The sequence below is a fragment of the Capra hircus genome, chromosome 5 (genome assembly GCF_001704415.2).
Source record: "Capra hircus breed San Clemente chromosome 5, ASM170441v1, whole genome shotgun sequence".
NCBI lineage: Eukaryota > Metazoa > Chordata > Mammalia > Artiodactyla > Bovidae > Capra > Capra hircus.
The window spans coordinates 99,227,732-99,244,067 of NC_030812.1; the positions used below are offsets into that span (position 1 = coordinate 99,227,732).

General features: G+C 43.8%; 1 protein-coding gene across 1 annotated transcript in view; it reads right to left on the reverse strand.

The window, feature by feature from the left end:
• LOC102181491 (antigen WC1.1-like) overlaps positions 1 to 12,920 on the reverse strand; it is a 59,166-nt gene extending 46,246 nt beyond the window's left edge. Inside the window, exons 1-2 of the mRNA XM_018048502.1 lie at positions 12,848 to 12,920; positions 8,794 to 9,114 (exon numbers count right to left, since the gene is read on the reverse strand). Of these exons, the coding sequence (XP_017903991.1) occupies positions 8,794 to 9,114; positions 12,848 to 12,920 (394 nt within the window). The remainder of the gene's footprint in view (positions 1 to 8,793; positions 9,115 to 12,847) is intronic.

Sequence of the window (16,336 nt, forward strand, 5' to 3'; positions counted from 1 at the left end):
AATATAGACACTATCATTAATTCACATTTATGTCATCACATCTTGTCTTTCTGATACTTTTTGATGCCAAAAAAATTCCATGAATTCCTTCAGTGACCTCAGTGGGAAGGAAAATGAGTTACGAAAACTCAGAGAGTCATAGAGAGAGAGTCCCAGCCGTCTCTCTTGAAATCCTAGGATTTGCCAAAGAATCTTGGGGAGAGTGTGATCTCAGTGGGAGTTTACCAGATAGCTGAGTTTCCACATTGTCTCCTATTAAAGGTTTTTTCTCTCAAACAGGACTCATAGAAAATGCTAAGGGCTGATAATAATTGATTTTACTACTGTCATTGTACAAATTCTAACCACAGAAAAATATGCATTCTTCTCAAGCACACATGGAATAGTCTCCAGGCTAGGTTACAAATAAGCCTTAACTAATTCAAAAACATTAAAATTATTCCAAGTATCTTACATGACCATAATGGAATGGAACTAAAATTCAATAATGATCAGAAAACAGGAATTCATGAATATATAAAAATTAAACCACACACTCATATTCAAGATTGTTTTCCTTTTTCTATAAAGAATGGTATTTAGATATAATTGCATTAAATCTATAGAGCACTTTGAGAAGTACAGGCATTTTAACAATACTAATTCTTTCAGGCCAGAAACACAAAATGACTTTCCGTTGATCATATTGTCTTTAATTTATTTCACGGATGTTTTAGAATTCTAAAAGAAGATGGTATGTTGCCAAAAAGAAAGAAGAAGAAGGAGGAGGAAATGAGCAAACAAGCCATAATTTGGAGAGTTCCAAGTTGAAAAAGCCTCAGTATGGATAAATATGCAAACATTTGTGGGAAACACTCATTGGAGCTAGCTTGTTCAGCATACTACATCACCCTCTGCTCCTCCATCACGCTAAACTGCTATCCTTTCTCATTCCTCTCCACTTCAGACAAAGCAAACGCCACTTTTAAAAGATACAGATGGATGGAAAAGAAAACCAGAAAGGATAGCTACTGCTGAAGTAGGGTGTAGGTGGGGTATGAGGCATGCAAGGTGGGATCAAGGAAGTTTCGAAACCAACGGAGGAAAACCAAAATAAGAGTTCATCATTTGGTCATCAAAGGAACACATTTTGAACTGAATGAAGATAACCCAACGAAAAACTTTATTTAATTCATCAAGGACAATTCCCTGATTTCTGGGTGTGTTCTGATTATTTACTTCTGAAGTTCTTCCTGGTAAAGGACTGCTTAGTGATGCCCAACATCCAACCAAACAATTATTACAATTTCCAAAAGAGAGAAATGTAACCCATAACACATTTTTTAAAAACAATCAGACAGAAAAAGAGACACCAGTGCGTGGAACAGTATTTTGGACTCTGTGGGAGAGGGAGAGGGTGGGATGATTTGGGAGAATGGCATTGAAACATGTATAATATCATATAAGAAACAAATTGCCAGTTCAGGTTCGATCCATGATACTGGATCCTCGGGGCTGCTGCACTGGGATGACCCAGAGGAATGGTATGGGGAGGGAGGAGGGTTCAGGATGGGGAACACGTGTATACCCGTGTGCAGGTTCATGTTGATGTATGGCAAAACCAATACAATGTTGTACAGTAATTAACCTCCAATTAAAATAATTAAGTTTATATTAAAAAATCATTTAAAGCAGCTTCAGAAATTACGTAAATGATTGAATTGGCTGAAGAGCTCCTTAAAACCCTAATACCAATATGCTTAATGAAGCATAAAAATAAACAGGGAGAAAATCTAGGAAAAATAAACAAATGAGACTTCTGAAACTGAAAAATATAGTATTGGAATGAACAATTATTTGGATAATTACACAAGAGACTAGACATTGCAGAATAAAAGAACTGGAAAGTAAAACACACCAGCAGAGACGATCTAAACTGAACGAAAGAGAGTAAAAAGGCAGAAAAATATGAATGGAAACACAGTAGCATGTAGGATAATATAAAAATATATAAAATATGTGTATTTGGAGATTAAGATTAAGGGATGTGCAGAAAAATATTAGGAAAAGATAAATGACATTTTCCCAAAGTTATTGAAAACTGTAAACCCGCTGATCCTAAAAGCTAAACAAACCCCAAACAAGATAATGAAACCATTCTCAGAAAACTTGACAATGTAATTACTGAAATTCATTGGTAAACAAACAAACAAAAATATGTTAAGCCAGGGAAGTTTGACACATTATATACAGGGAACAAAGAGGATAAGTATTACTTACTGACTTTTTGTTGGAGGCAATGAAAGTCAGATGACAATGTAAGAACATAAAGTATTGGGATTGGGCATTTGTTACCCTAAAACTTGAATCATGCTATGAAAATACTTTTCAAAACTGAATGAAAATTAAAATGATATAGCCGTGGCAGGATTCATGTTGATGTATAGCAAAACCAATACCATATTGCTAAAGTAATTAACCTCCAATTAAAATAAATACATTTATATTTAAAAAATAAAATAAAATGATTTCAGGTAAATAAGTGATGATAGAATTGGAAGCCACCAGACACACACTACGCAAAACTGCCTCAGGAAGTTCTTCAAGCTAAAGGGAGATGACAGCAGATGAAAACATGGGATCCTCTCAAAGCTATAGAGACTGTGCTAAATGTTGATTCTCTATTAGAAGATTTAAGGCAAAAATATTAGCAGCAAACTATAAGATTCATAATAAATTTATAAACAGAATGTATGACAATGATGGCACCAATGACAAGAACAGGAATGTGGAAGAAAAGTATATTGGCTGACATTGCATGTAGTGGCATCATATTTCAAGGTAAATGTAATTGAAGGTTAATAATTCAACATTGGGCTTTCCCGGTGGTTCAGTGGTGAAGACTCCCCCTGACAATGCAGGAGACGTGGGTTCAATCCGTGGTCTAGGAAAATCCCACATACCACAGAGCCACTAAGCCCGTGCACCACAACTAGTGAGCCTGTGCTCCAGAGCCCAGGGGCCACGACTACTGAAACTTGTGCACCATAGAGCCTGTGCACTATAGCAAGAGAGGCCACCGCAATGAGAAAACTCATGCCTGCAACTAGACGTTACCCTCTGATCTCCACAACTAGAGAAAAGCCCATGCAGCAGTGAAGACCCAACCAGCAAAAAATAAAAATTACGTTAAACTAAAAAAAATTAAACATTATAATCACCTAAAAATCAGATGCGATTAATAAACCAATACAGTATTTAAATTGAAATATAATTTAAATTGGTAAAATATACTCAAAAATTAAAATAAAAACAAAGACATAACATATAGCAGCTGCTGCTGCTACTGCTGCAAAGTCACCTCAGTCGTTTCCGACTCTGTGCAACCCCATAGACGGCAGCCCACCAAATTCCCCTGTCCCTGGATTCTCAAGGCAAGAACACTGGAGTGGGTTGCCATTTCCTTCTCCAATGCATAAATGCGAAAAGTGAAAGTGAATCTGCTCAGTTGTGTCTGACTCTTAGCGACCCCATGGACTGCAGCCTACCAGGCTCCTCCATCCATGGGATTTTCCAGGCAAGAGTACTGGAGTGGGTTGCCATTTGCCTTCTGACAAATAGCAGGCAAGTACACTTAAACCCAATTGTGTCAATAATTACATTAAATGTGAATAATTTAAGTACTCCAAATAAAAAACAAGATAATCAGACCAGATAAAATAAGACACAACAATATACTATCTACAAACTTTCATGTGTTTAAATACAAACACAGAAACATACTAAAGAGGTAAAAATTACTGACCATGCAAACACAAATCAGAGAAAACTGTATATAATATCTAAATTAATATCATACAAAGTCAGACTATAAGACAAAGAATTCATTCAGAGAAAAAGAAACATTTTATGATAATAAAATACAAAAGAAATTATATAGTATTGAAACTGGTGGGTTAAAAATAAAGTGATGCTTAGAAGAAAATTTAGAACCTTGATGCTTCCTTGATGATTACATTAGAATAAAAATAGAAACAGAAGGAAATGATCCAAGACTCCACCTCAAGAATCTACAAAAGCAACCACAATCATAACTGAAAAAGAGGAAAGAAATCTGAGCATAGAAATCAATTAAGAAGAAAGCAAATACACCATCAAGAAAATCAATACAGTCCATTAGTAATTCTCTTAAAAAGAACATTAACACGGATAATCTTCTAGCAAACCAATTAAGAAAAAAGAGGGAACACATTAGCAGCACCAGTAACAAAAGGAGGAATATCATTGTAGATCTTCCCTACATATAAAGATATGAGATATGACCTAGTGTTACTAATTTGAAAATTTTTTGTAAAATGGGCCAAGTCCTTAAAAACACATTACTTGTGAAACACAACTCACCAAAATCTGATACAAAAAAAAAGAGAAAAATATGAGTAAACTTATTTGTTAAACAAACAGAATCCATATTATAAAAATTCTCCATCAAGAAAACTGCCAGCTACAAATGCTAGCACTTCCACAGAGCTCAGAAATGACTCCCACAGCCAGATAAAGGAAGAGAGGGAGGGAAAGAATGGGGGCAGGGAGGAAGTGTGACACAGAGGCGTGGTTAATGTACAAGCTGACCTGCATCTTTCCAACCCTCCCCTCCTGCAATCCTTGCATCTTCATCCCCTCACCATTCTGCACTTCAGTACTGTAGTCCCTGGTGGCTCAGAAGATAATCAAGACTCTGCCTGCAATGCGGGAGACCCAGGTTTGATCCCTGGGTGAGGAAGATCCCCTGGAGAAGGAAATGGCTACCCACTCCAGTATTCATGCCTGGAGAATCCTATGGTCCATGGAGTCACAAAGAGTAGGACAGGACTGAAGCAACCTGGAACGCTTGCACCACAGTCCTGCTCAATTTGTGTGTTCCCTCACAGATCTCCCACCTGAACTCCATGAAATCTCCTCATTATTTCAAACAAGCTTCTCTACATTCACCTCTGGTCATTGTTTCCACTCTAGATTTATCCTAAACGATACTTCACTTCCAGCAATCCACTACTGAGGCTGAAATTTCTCTTCCATACCTGACTCCTAAGGTTGAGTGGAAGAAACTCCAAGAGTTTTGATTAAAATAATGAAAACACATGCTATTCTAATCTTATTTCTGCTACATCACCACCACTTTGACTTATCTTCACACCATTAAAATATGTCTGAAAATACAGAAAAAACAGACCAGGAGGAGGAAACTAGTGACCAAAAGAGAAATAGGAGGAACCTGGAACGTTCATGAAAATGTGAGAGTCTAACTTAGAGCAATGGTAGTCAGAGTGTACAAACCACGATCAGGGTTTAAATATTAGTTCAGTCAGTTCAGTTCAGTTCAGTTCAGTCGGTCAGTCGTGTCTGACTCTTTGCGACCCCATGAATCACAGCATGCCAGGCCTCCCTGTCCATCACCAACTCCCGGGGTTCACACAAACTCACGTCCATTGAGTCGGTGATGCCATCCAGCCATCTCATCCTCTGTCATCCCCTTCTCCTGACCCCAATCCCTCCCAGCATCAGAGTCTTTTCCAATGAGTCAACTCTTCACATGAGCTGGCCAAAGAATTGGAGTTTCAGCTTTAGCATCAGTCCTTCCAATGAACACCCAGGATTGGTCTCCTTTAGAATGGACAGGTTGGATCTCCTTGCAGTCCAAGGGACTCTCAAGAGTCTTCTCCAATACCACAGTTCAAAAGCATCAATTCTTTCGTGCTCTGCTTTCTTCACAGTCCAACTCTCACATCCATACATGACCACTGGAAAACCATAGCCTTGACTAGACAGAACTTTGCTAAAAATCAGAGCACTTCCAAGTCTCTAATCTAAGTATATCTTAACTGGAATTAAATACAAGACATCAGTTTTCTTAGGATAACATTGGGAGTTCTAATTTCACACAAAGTTTCAACATCACACACTCCATTTTCACTCAGATTCTGATTTATCAAAATGTGGTAGAGACACCTCTAGTATTCCCACAAATTTATCTTCAGGTGGAACCATGATTATGACATTGTGACAGTGAGGAAGGTTACTTGAGATGCCAGAAAACAGGTTTGTTTAAAACAAAAGTTTCTAACTAACATTCAAATTCACCTTGAAAATAATTACTTTTAATAAGAATGATAAAGAGAATGGAAGAAAACATTTTGAAGAGATGAATAGATTTATGACATAAGTGCTGTAGTAGTTTCATAAATGCATGCTTATCAAGCAGTCTTGTATGTCAGACACACCTCAATAAAGTACTTTTTAAAAAGGAAAAGAATTGTTTCCTTAAGGGCATCAACTAGAATCATCAAAGATCTGCTGAAGATGAGATTAGAAAAGATCACTTTTCCAATGATCTTCCTGTACATAAACACCCAAGAGCTGATTGGCTGTGGCTGTTAAGGACCTACTGCAGATGTCTTTAGGGCTCCCCTGTCCCACCATCCCATTAGATGGGGGTGATACTATCCTAAGTCCAGCCTTCTACCTTAGGGAATTCACTGTGATAACTGACAATATCTTCCTCCAGTCCAGGTGTTCTGATGTGATTAATAACCTGGACATGCAATCTGCAATTGTGATAACAACTAGAAGCATCTCTGTCAGATACTGTGAGCACCCACTCACACCCTGTCTTTCCTGAATGCACCTTGGCATAGGTCAAACACACTTAGGTAGCAATGAGTAATTCTTAGAAGTCACATCAGGTCCTCTTAGCTTCGATTCAGTTCAGTTCAGTTCCTCAGTCATGTCTGACTCTTTGTAACACCATGGACTGCAGCATGCCAGGCCTCCCTGTCCATCACCAACTCCCGGGGTTTACTCTAACTCATGTCTATTCAGTCGGTGATGGCATCCAACCACCTCATCCTGTCATCCCTTGCTCCTCCCACCTTCAATCTTTCCCAGCATCAGGGTCTTTTCCAATGAGTTGGTTCTTCACGTCAGGTGGCCAAAGTACTGGAGTTTCAGCTTCAGCATCAGTCCTTCCAATGAATGTGCAGGACTGATTTACTTTAGGAGGGACTCGTTGGATCTCCTTGCAGTCCAAGGGACTCTCAAGAGTCTTGTCCAACACCACAGTTCAAAAGCATCAATTCTTCGGTGCTCAGCCTTCTTTATAGTCCAACTCTCACATCCATACAGGACTACTGGGGAAACCATAGCTTTGACTAGACCGGTCTTTGTTGGCAAAGAAATGTCTCTGCTTTTTAATATGCTGTCTAGGTTGGTCATAGCCTTTCTTCCAAGGAGCAAGCGTCTTTTAATTTTACGGCTGCAGTCACCACCTGCAGTAATTTTGGAGCCAAAAAAAAAAAAAAAGTTGTCACTATTTCCACTGTTTCCCCATCTATTTGCCAGGAAGTGATGGGACCAGATGCTATGATCTTAGTTTCTGAATGTTGAGTTTTAAGCCAACTTTTTCACTCTCCTCTTTCACTGTCAAGAGGCGCTTTAGTTCTTGGCCTTTGGCAATAAGTGTGATGTCATCTGCATCTAAGGTTATTGGTATTTCTCCCGACAATCTTGATTCCACCTTGTGCTTCATTCAGTCCAACATTTCTCACAGACGTACTCTGCAAAGAAGTTAAATAAGCAGGGTGACAACATACAGCCTTGACGTACTCCACCGATTTGGAACCAATCTTTTGTTCCATGTCCAGTTCTAACTGTTGCTTCTTGACCTACATACAGATTTCTCAGGATGCAGGTCAGATGGTCTGGTATTCCCATCTCTTGAAGAATTTTCCAGTTTGTTGTAATTCACACAGTTAAAGGCTTTGGCATAGTCAATAAAGTAGAAGTAGGTGTTTTTCTGGAACTCTTTTGCATTTTCAGTGATCAAACGGATGTTGGCAATTTGACCTCTGGTTCCTCAGTTCTTTCTAAATCCAGCTTGAACATCTGGAAGTTCACAGTTCATGGACCACAGCCTTGTCTAACTCAAGGAAACTATGAGCCATGCCATGTAGGGCCACCCAAGACAGATGGGTCTTAGTGGAGAGTTCTGACAAGACATGGTCCATGGAGAAGGAAAGGGAAACCACTTCTGTATTCTTGTCTTGAGAACCCCAGGAACTCCTAGCTTCACTGCCTCTTATACGTGATGTGCTTCAGCTGCTGTGTTGTAAACCTCAAGACTGCATTTCCTGCTCCCTCAACATCCCTGCAAATATGGTGTGAGCTCTCCATTTGATTCATCAGGTACACCAGTGTAATGAGATTTTCCCTGCCACAAGTCCCGCTTCTGGCCTCCTCTGACTGTGACCTAGGGACGTTTAAATGCACCACTGAATTTCTCTCACAACTTTTGCTTGTGTAACTGCACCATGACTTCGGGTATGGTCACTTGTCCATGGGTCTTCACATTCCCTTTTGGGGTCACCATTGATTGGTTGAGGCTGTTCTATTGGCACATCACCCACATACCAACCTGATGGAGTGTGGTGACTCTGACTTTTAGGACCAATGAGGATAATAAACCTTGTTGCCTACAACTCTCCTATGACATCCCCCTCCCACAACAATGTAGCCACACCTTACTGACCATATGTCAAAGAATACAGAACAATTACCATGCTGAGACTGTGTCACAGAGGTCGAATTCAGAAGCTGAATCTGTATGAAACTTTTGACCTCACCTCTGCCTCCTGTGACACATCACAAAGACCCTTCACCCAAGCATGTTCTAAAGGCTGTATCCATAATCTCGAGTCATTCTGGTGATAAGACAAAGGCTTTTCCTGCTACAGATCCCCACACAGACCATTCAGGACTTACCTGAGCAGACTACTCCAGCATCCCAGTCGTGGATATAGCTATCATTACGATAGTCTTTAATATTAGAATGCCTACAGTCACTGACAGTTGACTCCACCCCTTCACATGAAGTATACGAAAGCCAAATGGGGCCAACTCCTGGTCCAAAATAAGCCTCTTGAGGGATACCAACGGCAACTCCACACCCCAGCTGTCTGCACGCTACAGATGCATCCTTCCAGCTCCAGCTGCCATCATCCACTGTGCCCCATTCTCCCTGGTGCTTCACTTCCACTCTCCCCTCACAGCGGTGGGCTCCATCCTTCAGCCTCAGCTCCAGTACTGCAAAAGAGACACAAAACAGGAAAGATTTTAGGAGACTTAGAGTGGTACAATATTTAAAACATTAGCTCTCTGAGGAGCAAAACAGTGCATGGGATATAGTATTTCCTGACCTCTGTGGTATAAACATTCCCAGCGTGGCCAACTCTAAGCCCCCAGTGTGCCATCACTGAACACGGAGCAGGAAGGGAGGCACCAGGTATTTCTCAGGAGCCTGTAGAACCAGATCCAGGGACACCACCGAGGACAGGCCTTCAGAGAGTCTAGATGCTGCCCTCCCTGTAGATGTGCCCAAGGCTACTAGGGCCCACCTTCCCCATCTCAGTTAAGCTCATGGCCCGGGAAACAGGGAGGAATCCTCCCTCTCTTTCCCTGTCCATAGGAAGACTCTCATCCAGCCTAGGAACAGAGGGCTGGGTAACAGGCTCTAAAATGTCCTGGTTATTCCTGCCATCTAGTGTTCATGTCTTTGTGTAATTCCACACTCCAGTGTACCTGTAACATGCATCTAACAAATGGAATTTGACAAAAGTGATCAGATGTCACTTTAGTGATTAAGTCATAAGATGACTCTGGTTTCTGCATATAAAAAGGAGTTCATTAGTAAGAACATCATAGATGGAGACATTACCAGTGTTCAGTTCAGTTCAGTTCAGTTCAGTCACTCAGTCATGTCTCTTTCTTTGAGACCCCATGGACTACAGTATGCCAGGCCTCCCTGTCCATCATCAACCCCCAGAGTTTACTCAGACTCATATCCAGTCAGTGATGCCATGCAAGCATCTCATCCTCTGTTGTCCCTTTCTCTTCCCACCTTCAATCTTTCCCAGCATCAGAAGACTATGTTTTTTTTTTAAGAACTAACCAGATATTTTGTGATTCTCTGATAGCTCAGTTGGTAAAGAATCCACCTGCAATGCAGAAGACCCTGGTTCAATTCCTGCATAAGGAATATCTGCTGGAGAAGGAATAGGCTCCCCACTCCAGTATTTTGGTCTTCTCTTGTGGCTCAGCTGGTAGAGAATCAGTCTGCAATGTGGGAGACCTGGGTTTGATCCTTGGGTTGGGAACACCCCCTGGAGAAGGGAAAGACTAACCACTCCAGTAGGGCCTGGAGAATTCCATGGACTGTGTACAAAGAGTCAAACATGACTGAGTGATTTTCACTTCTTCAATTCTTCAACTAGATATTTTGAAGCTGAATAATAAATGAATGGGCTTCCCAGGTGGCACTAGTGGTAAAGAACCTGTCTGCAAGTGCAGGAAGTGTAAGAGACTCAGGTTTGATTCCTGGGTCCGGAAGATCCCCTGGAGGAGTGCATGGCAACCCACTTCAGTATGCTTGCCTGGAGAATCCTGTGGACAGAGGAGCCTGGTGGGCTACAGTCCATAGGGTCACAAACAGTCAGACATGACTGAGGTGACTTAACATGCACAATACAATGAGCAAACTGAAGAATTCAACACAGAGATTCAACAACAGACTTGACCAAGGGAAAGAAAAAGAAAAAAGAACCAATGTGTTAGAAGGAAGATTAGTTGAAAGCATCCAAATCGAGGAGCCAAAAGAGAATGAAAGGAATATAGAAAGCCAGTGGACACCATAAAGAGAAACAATGTATGGACTGGAGTCACAGCAGAAGAAGTGAAGGAGAAAAGAATTAAGGGCTGAGAACTTCCCTGGTGGGGTAGTGGTTAGGCATCCACATGCCAATGCAGGGGACATGGGTTCAATCTCTGGTCCAGGAAGATGCCACATGCAGCAGAGCAACTACGCCAGCGTGCGACAGCTGCTGAAACGTGCGTACCCAGAGCCTGTGCTCTGCACCAAGAGAAGCCCCTGCAGTGAGAAGCCTGTGCACTGCAGCGAGGAGCAGCCCCTGCTCACCGCAGCTAGAGAAAGCCCGCGAGCAGCAAGGAGACCTAGCACAGCCAAAAGTAAATAATTAAAACAGAAAGACAGGCTGCGAATTTCCAAACCTGGGGAAAGATCTGGACATCTAAGTTCAAGAAGCTAATAAGTCACCCCAAAATTTCAATCCAAAACCACCTTCTCCAAACTCACAGAGCAGACTATCCAAAAGCAAAGACAAAGAGAGATTCTAAAAGTCTCAAAAGAAGAAAAAATTCTGTCACAGAAGAGGACTCCTATAAGGAGATCAGCAGATTTGTCCAAAGAAACCCTGCATACCGTGAGGAAGGATTGGTAACACACTCCACCCTCACTCAGGGGAAAGCAGCTCCAGGGAGGGACAGGAGAGGGCACGAGAGAAAGGGCTCCCTACAGAGTCACAGCAGATCCTAGGAGGGCAACGGATTGTCCCAGGCCCCCAGCACATCAGGAAATGAGTCACTGGAACCGGGGCAGGTACTTGGGAACTTATACACGTGGGGCTGCACGTCAACTGATCTTTACAAACAGAGGGACAAGTTATTCATTGGAAGGACTGATGTGGAAGCTGAAAGTCCAATACTTCGGCCACCTGATGTGAAGAGTTGACACGTCTGAAAAGACCCTGAAGCTGGGAAAGAGAGAAGATGGGAGGAGAAGGGGATGGCAGAGGATGAGATGGTTGGATGGCATCACCGACTCAATGAACACGAGTTTGGGTAGACTCCGGGAGTTGGTGATGGACAGGGAGGCCTGGCATGCTGCGGTCCGTGGGATCACAGAGTCAGACACCAGTGAGCGACTGAACTGAACTGAACTGAACTGAACAGACAAGAGGGCCCCTCTCCTGGATGCGGGCTTCTCTGCTCCCTAATGGAAACCTGGTGGGAACAGGTGAGGCCAGCAGGCAGAGCCTCTCACAGAGCCCAGTGCTAGGCAGACATGGCAACAAGCAGAGGGGAACCCGAGAGATGGGGGAGAGGAGCCAGAGAGAGGCAGGCAGGTGCACGATTATCTCTGATCCAGTTACATGCAGCGGCCGTGACACCCAGCCCTGTGGACACCCTGTGTGCTTCACAGACCAACGGACTCAGTCCCTGCTCAGCAGCTCTGTTCCTCTCACACAGACACGCTCCACCTCCCCTCACACACACACACAGGCTCACACACTCCCCCCACACACACGCAGGCTCACACACCCCACAGACACACACACCCTCACACAGTCTCACACACTCCTCACTCACCCTCACTCACCACACATACTCCTCACACACCTTAATACATCACTTGCACACTCCTCACACACTCTATAAACACATACACTCTTCACACCCACATACACCTTCACACATACACACCCTCACACACTCACACACACACACTCTTCATACCCACACACACACACACCCTCACACAATCCTCACCTGCACACATACACACACATACACACACACAATCACAGAGCCTACAGGAGCGAAGACACAGGAAACACGGGGACCCAGGTGCAGTGCTCACACACCAGGCATGTGGAGCGTGTGGGAACAGCCCAGAGTCCCAGCTGAGCTCAGTCGCTGGATCTTCCACACACTGGGAGCCACTGGGACTCCAGGAAGCTCCCTGAGAACAAGGGAGACAGTGGAGGGGCTCAGGCTGACCCAGCTCGGTCCAGACAAAAACTCACTGCTCTGTAAAATCTGCTATGACCAATGGATGCCCCCATAGAAGAGGGACCAATATTCACATCAGCATGGTTCCTTTTTGGTCAGAAACACTGAGGCTCAGCTCCAGAACTCCAGACACCTGCCTGCTGTGGACCCAGGACAGAGAGGCAGCTCTTACCTTGACCACCCACCACGGTGCCGAGGAGGAGGACACACAGTCCCCGCAGGGAGAGGCGTCTGCCCAGAGCCATCCTGACCCCACGTCCTCAAGGTCACAGTCCCAGCTGCAGGATCAGCCTGTGAGGAGGCGTCAGGGTGCCTACCGGGGTCTATATAGACCACTCCTTACACCCTCCCTCCTGAGAGCCAATAGCTTCACCTCTCACCATTTCAGACAGTATCGGAGGCTGCATCTGCCACTTTCTGCAGCTCAGACACCAATGAGCTTCTGAATCTTCCACATCTCCTTATATGAGCAACACCGTCCTTTGACCTTCTGCTTCCGTAGTCCTAAGAGCTGGGTCCCACCACTGGGACTGGGTAGAAACGGTTCTTCAAAAATCATGAGTGCCTTTCTCTCCCCTGATCACCCTGGTCAATATCTGAAGACTGTGAGATCTCACAGGGTCTGGGTGAGGGATTTGTTGACCCGTGGAGATAACTTTTGTAGAATCAAGTATTGATCTTCCCTGGCACTGAGCTCAGGGTGGAAGCAGAGAATTACAATCAGCCTTTTTGGTTTTTTAATTTTTTAGCTTTTAAATTTGATATATAGCATACATACAAAAACAGTGCCCTAAGCATACATTTTCAGTTCAGTGAATTATTATAAATTGCAAATTAATGTGTGCATAGGTATGTGTATATATGCATATATATGTTTTTGAGAAGCACACCTTGAAATATGAGTGTATTTATCAGGTCAGCAGAAAATGAGGACCAGAAGTACAGGAATTCACAGGTGACTGTGAAGGCATGAAGTGAGACCCATCAAGTTGTGAGGACGAGATTGCAGGGTTTTCCCCCTTCTCAGAATGATCTGGAGACTGGGTCCTGGAGCAAGTGCCTGCATGCTGAGTCGTGTCTGACTCTTTGCAACCCATGGACTGTAGCTCACCAGCCTCCTCTGTCCAATGGATTTCCCAGGCAAGAATACTGGAAGGGGTTGCCATTTCCTTCTAAAGGGATCTTTCTGACTCAAGGATCCAATCTGCTTCTCCGGCATTGGCAGGCGGGTTCCCTATAGGGACATTCAGACGTGTTAAATCCCCTTCCCTTTATTGCATTTCATTTTATGTGAAGCATCTCTTTCAGCTAGTCACTAAATGATGCTGACAGAGAGAAAGAGATTGCTATTAAAGGAAACAAAGAGCAAGTAGGAGTCGTCAATCAACTCTAGCCCCCCAAAATAGGAGCAGGGATCTCTAGAAGAAAACAGGGGGCTTCACTGATGGCTCAGCAGGAAAGAATCTCCCCACAAAGCAAGAGACGTGGATTCAATCCCTGGGTCGGGAAGATCCCCTGGAGAAGGAAATGGCAACCCACTCCAGTATTCTTGCCTGGAGAATTCCGTGGACAGAATGGCCTGGCCAGCTACAGTCCAACGTGTCAAAATGAGTTGGGCACGACTAAGTGACTAAACAACAAAAACAAGAAAATTATACTTTAGAAAGACTAAAGTTTTCTAAACCTCACATGTACCCCCTTTATATGCTGAGAGTATGGTTTGATATGATTCAGAATGCATTTGTATTTTAAACCATAACTAAAGAAGACGCAAAATATAATTTAAGGGAACAGCTCCTGAGAGATGGGGAAATAGAAAGTCTGCTACATGATAACTGCAGGCGCAGGGCAAAGAAGGGGTGAGTGAAGCAGAGAAGAGAAAGGGGTTCATGCTGCCTGAAACCTCCAATGGACCCACCTCCTCTGTTCTGCATTTAAGAGGAAAGGTGGTGGCAAGAATGGAAGCCCAAAAATAAAAATTAAAAAAAAAAAAAAGAATGGAAGCCCAGGTGGGCTGAGGGGACAGATCCAAGCAGAAGGGATGGTGTCCAGTGTAGCCATTGCTGCCTTGTTCTGTTTCCACTCATCAGAGAAGCTCCCAGATGCTCCCCCAGAAGGTACCCCAGGGATGAATAGAGAGACTGAGAAGGGCCATAAGGGATGCAAGATAGAGCTCCCTGATCGAAACTCAAGGTCATTAATGCACTGCCCCCTTTCCTCATGCCCCCTCAGGCTCAAGATTCCCATGATGCAGCCCTGTGGTCCACACAAGCCCACCCTGAGGCCCCCTCACCCTGACTCCGTCTTTTCAGCACAGACGTGGAAGGAAGCATCTGTGACACACAGACCCCAGAGTCCCCACGGAGCTGAGAGACGGCTTCAGGAGCCACCCACGGCCCCTTAAGGCCTCAGTAGGGCCAACACTGAGGGCAGCTGCAGGTTAGGCCACAGCCCTGCCACATCCCCCACCAGAGGGACCCCTCATCCCAGGCAGCAGACACAACTACTCTGTCCCGCCATGCCTGTCCTTCCTATTGAGACTTGGGAGAAAAGACAGCTGAACACATGCTTTTCTTCCTCTAAATAGGCTAATATTTACCCATCACTGATGCAAGAATCACTTCCTTGTCATCTGGTCCTCTCACTCTCAAGCCCCATGACTGTACCTGAGCCCCATCTCCTTCTATATCTGGACCTTTAACAGATTAATGAGAAAAACTGTTACTAAATTTCAAAGCCAAAATTTAAACTCAGTTGCTGAAGTAAGACCAGGATCTGCTCAGTCACTTGGAACTGATGCTCTACTCCCTCTGGGCCCGGAGTCATCATGCCTTACCCAGGTATGGACTCCACACCATCACCAGAAACCATCAGACAGACACCTAGAACACAGGACATGCTTCCTGGGGTCCAGTATCCCTCCCACAGGATGACACAGGGATGCATTTAGTGAACCAGGTACACATGGTCTCAACTTGGGATGGAGATCTCACAGGTGAGATGTTGTCAGCAGCTCCAGACACTTTATATAAAGGGATGGGGTATAAGGAGTGGCAAACTCAGGGCTGGCAGCCTGTCCCCGCAGCACCCTCTACCCCAGAGCTGAGGGTGCAGGGTCAACATGGACCAACTCACCCTTGGATGAATCTACATCTTTCTGACACATAAAGAAATCTCAGTAGCCAATCTCATCAAAGATTTGAAGGAGGAAAGTTTTAGGGAGGACCCTAACCCAGCTGTGTCCACAATGAACATGAGAGAGTGCAGTACAGGGGTCAGGAAAACAGGCTCGAGAGACAGACTGCCTGGTCTTGACTCACAGTTTAGCCACATGCCAAGTGTGGGCCTTGAACAGGGTTCTTACACTCTCTGATTAGTAAAAGGACGGTTATGACCCTACCAAGATGGTTCTGGTGAGGATTAATGAGTTGGCATTAGTGTGTAATATGACAACACTAGTTAACAGTAGTACATGTGCTGATGCTGATGTGCTCATTTGTGGCCAACACCTTGCAAACCCATGCCACGGAACTTCCCAGGCAATAGCAGCAGCACAAAGTAGTAGTATTATGTACTACTGTTAACCTGCTTTCTTTATGGCTCAGATGATAATGAATCTGCCTGCAATGCAGGAAATCTGAGTTCGATCCCTGGGTCAGGA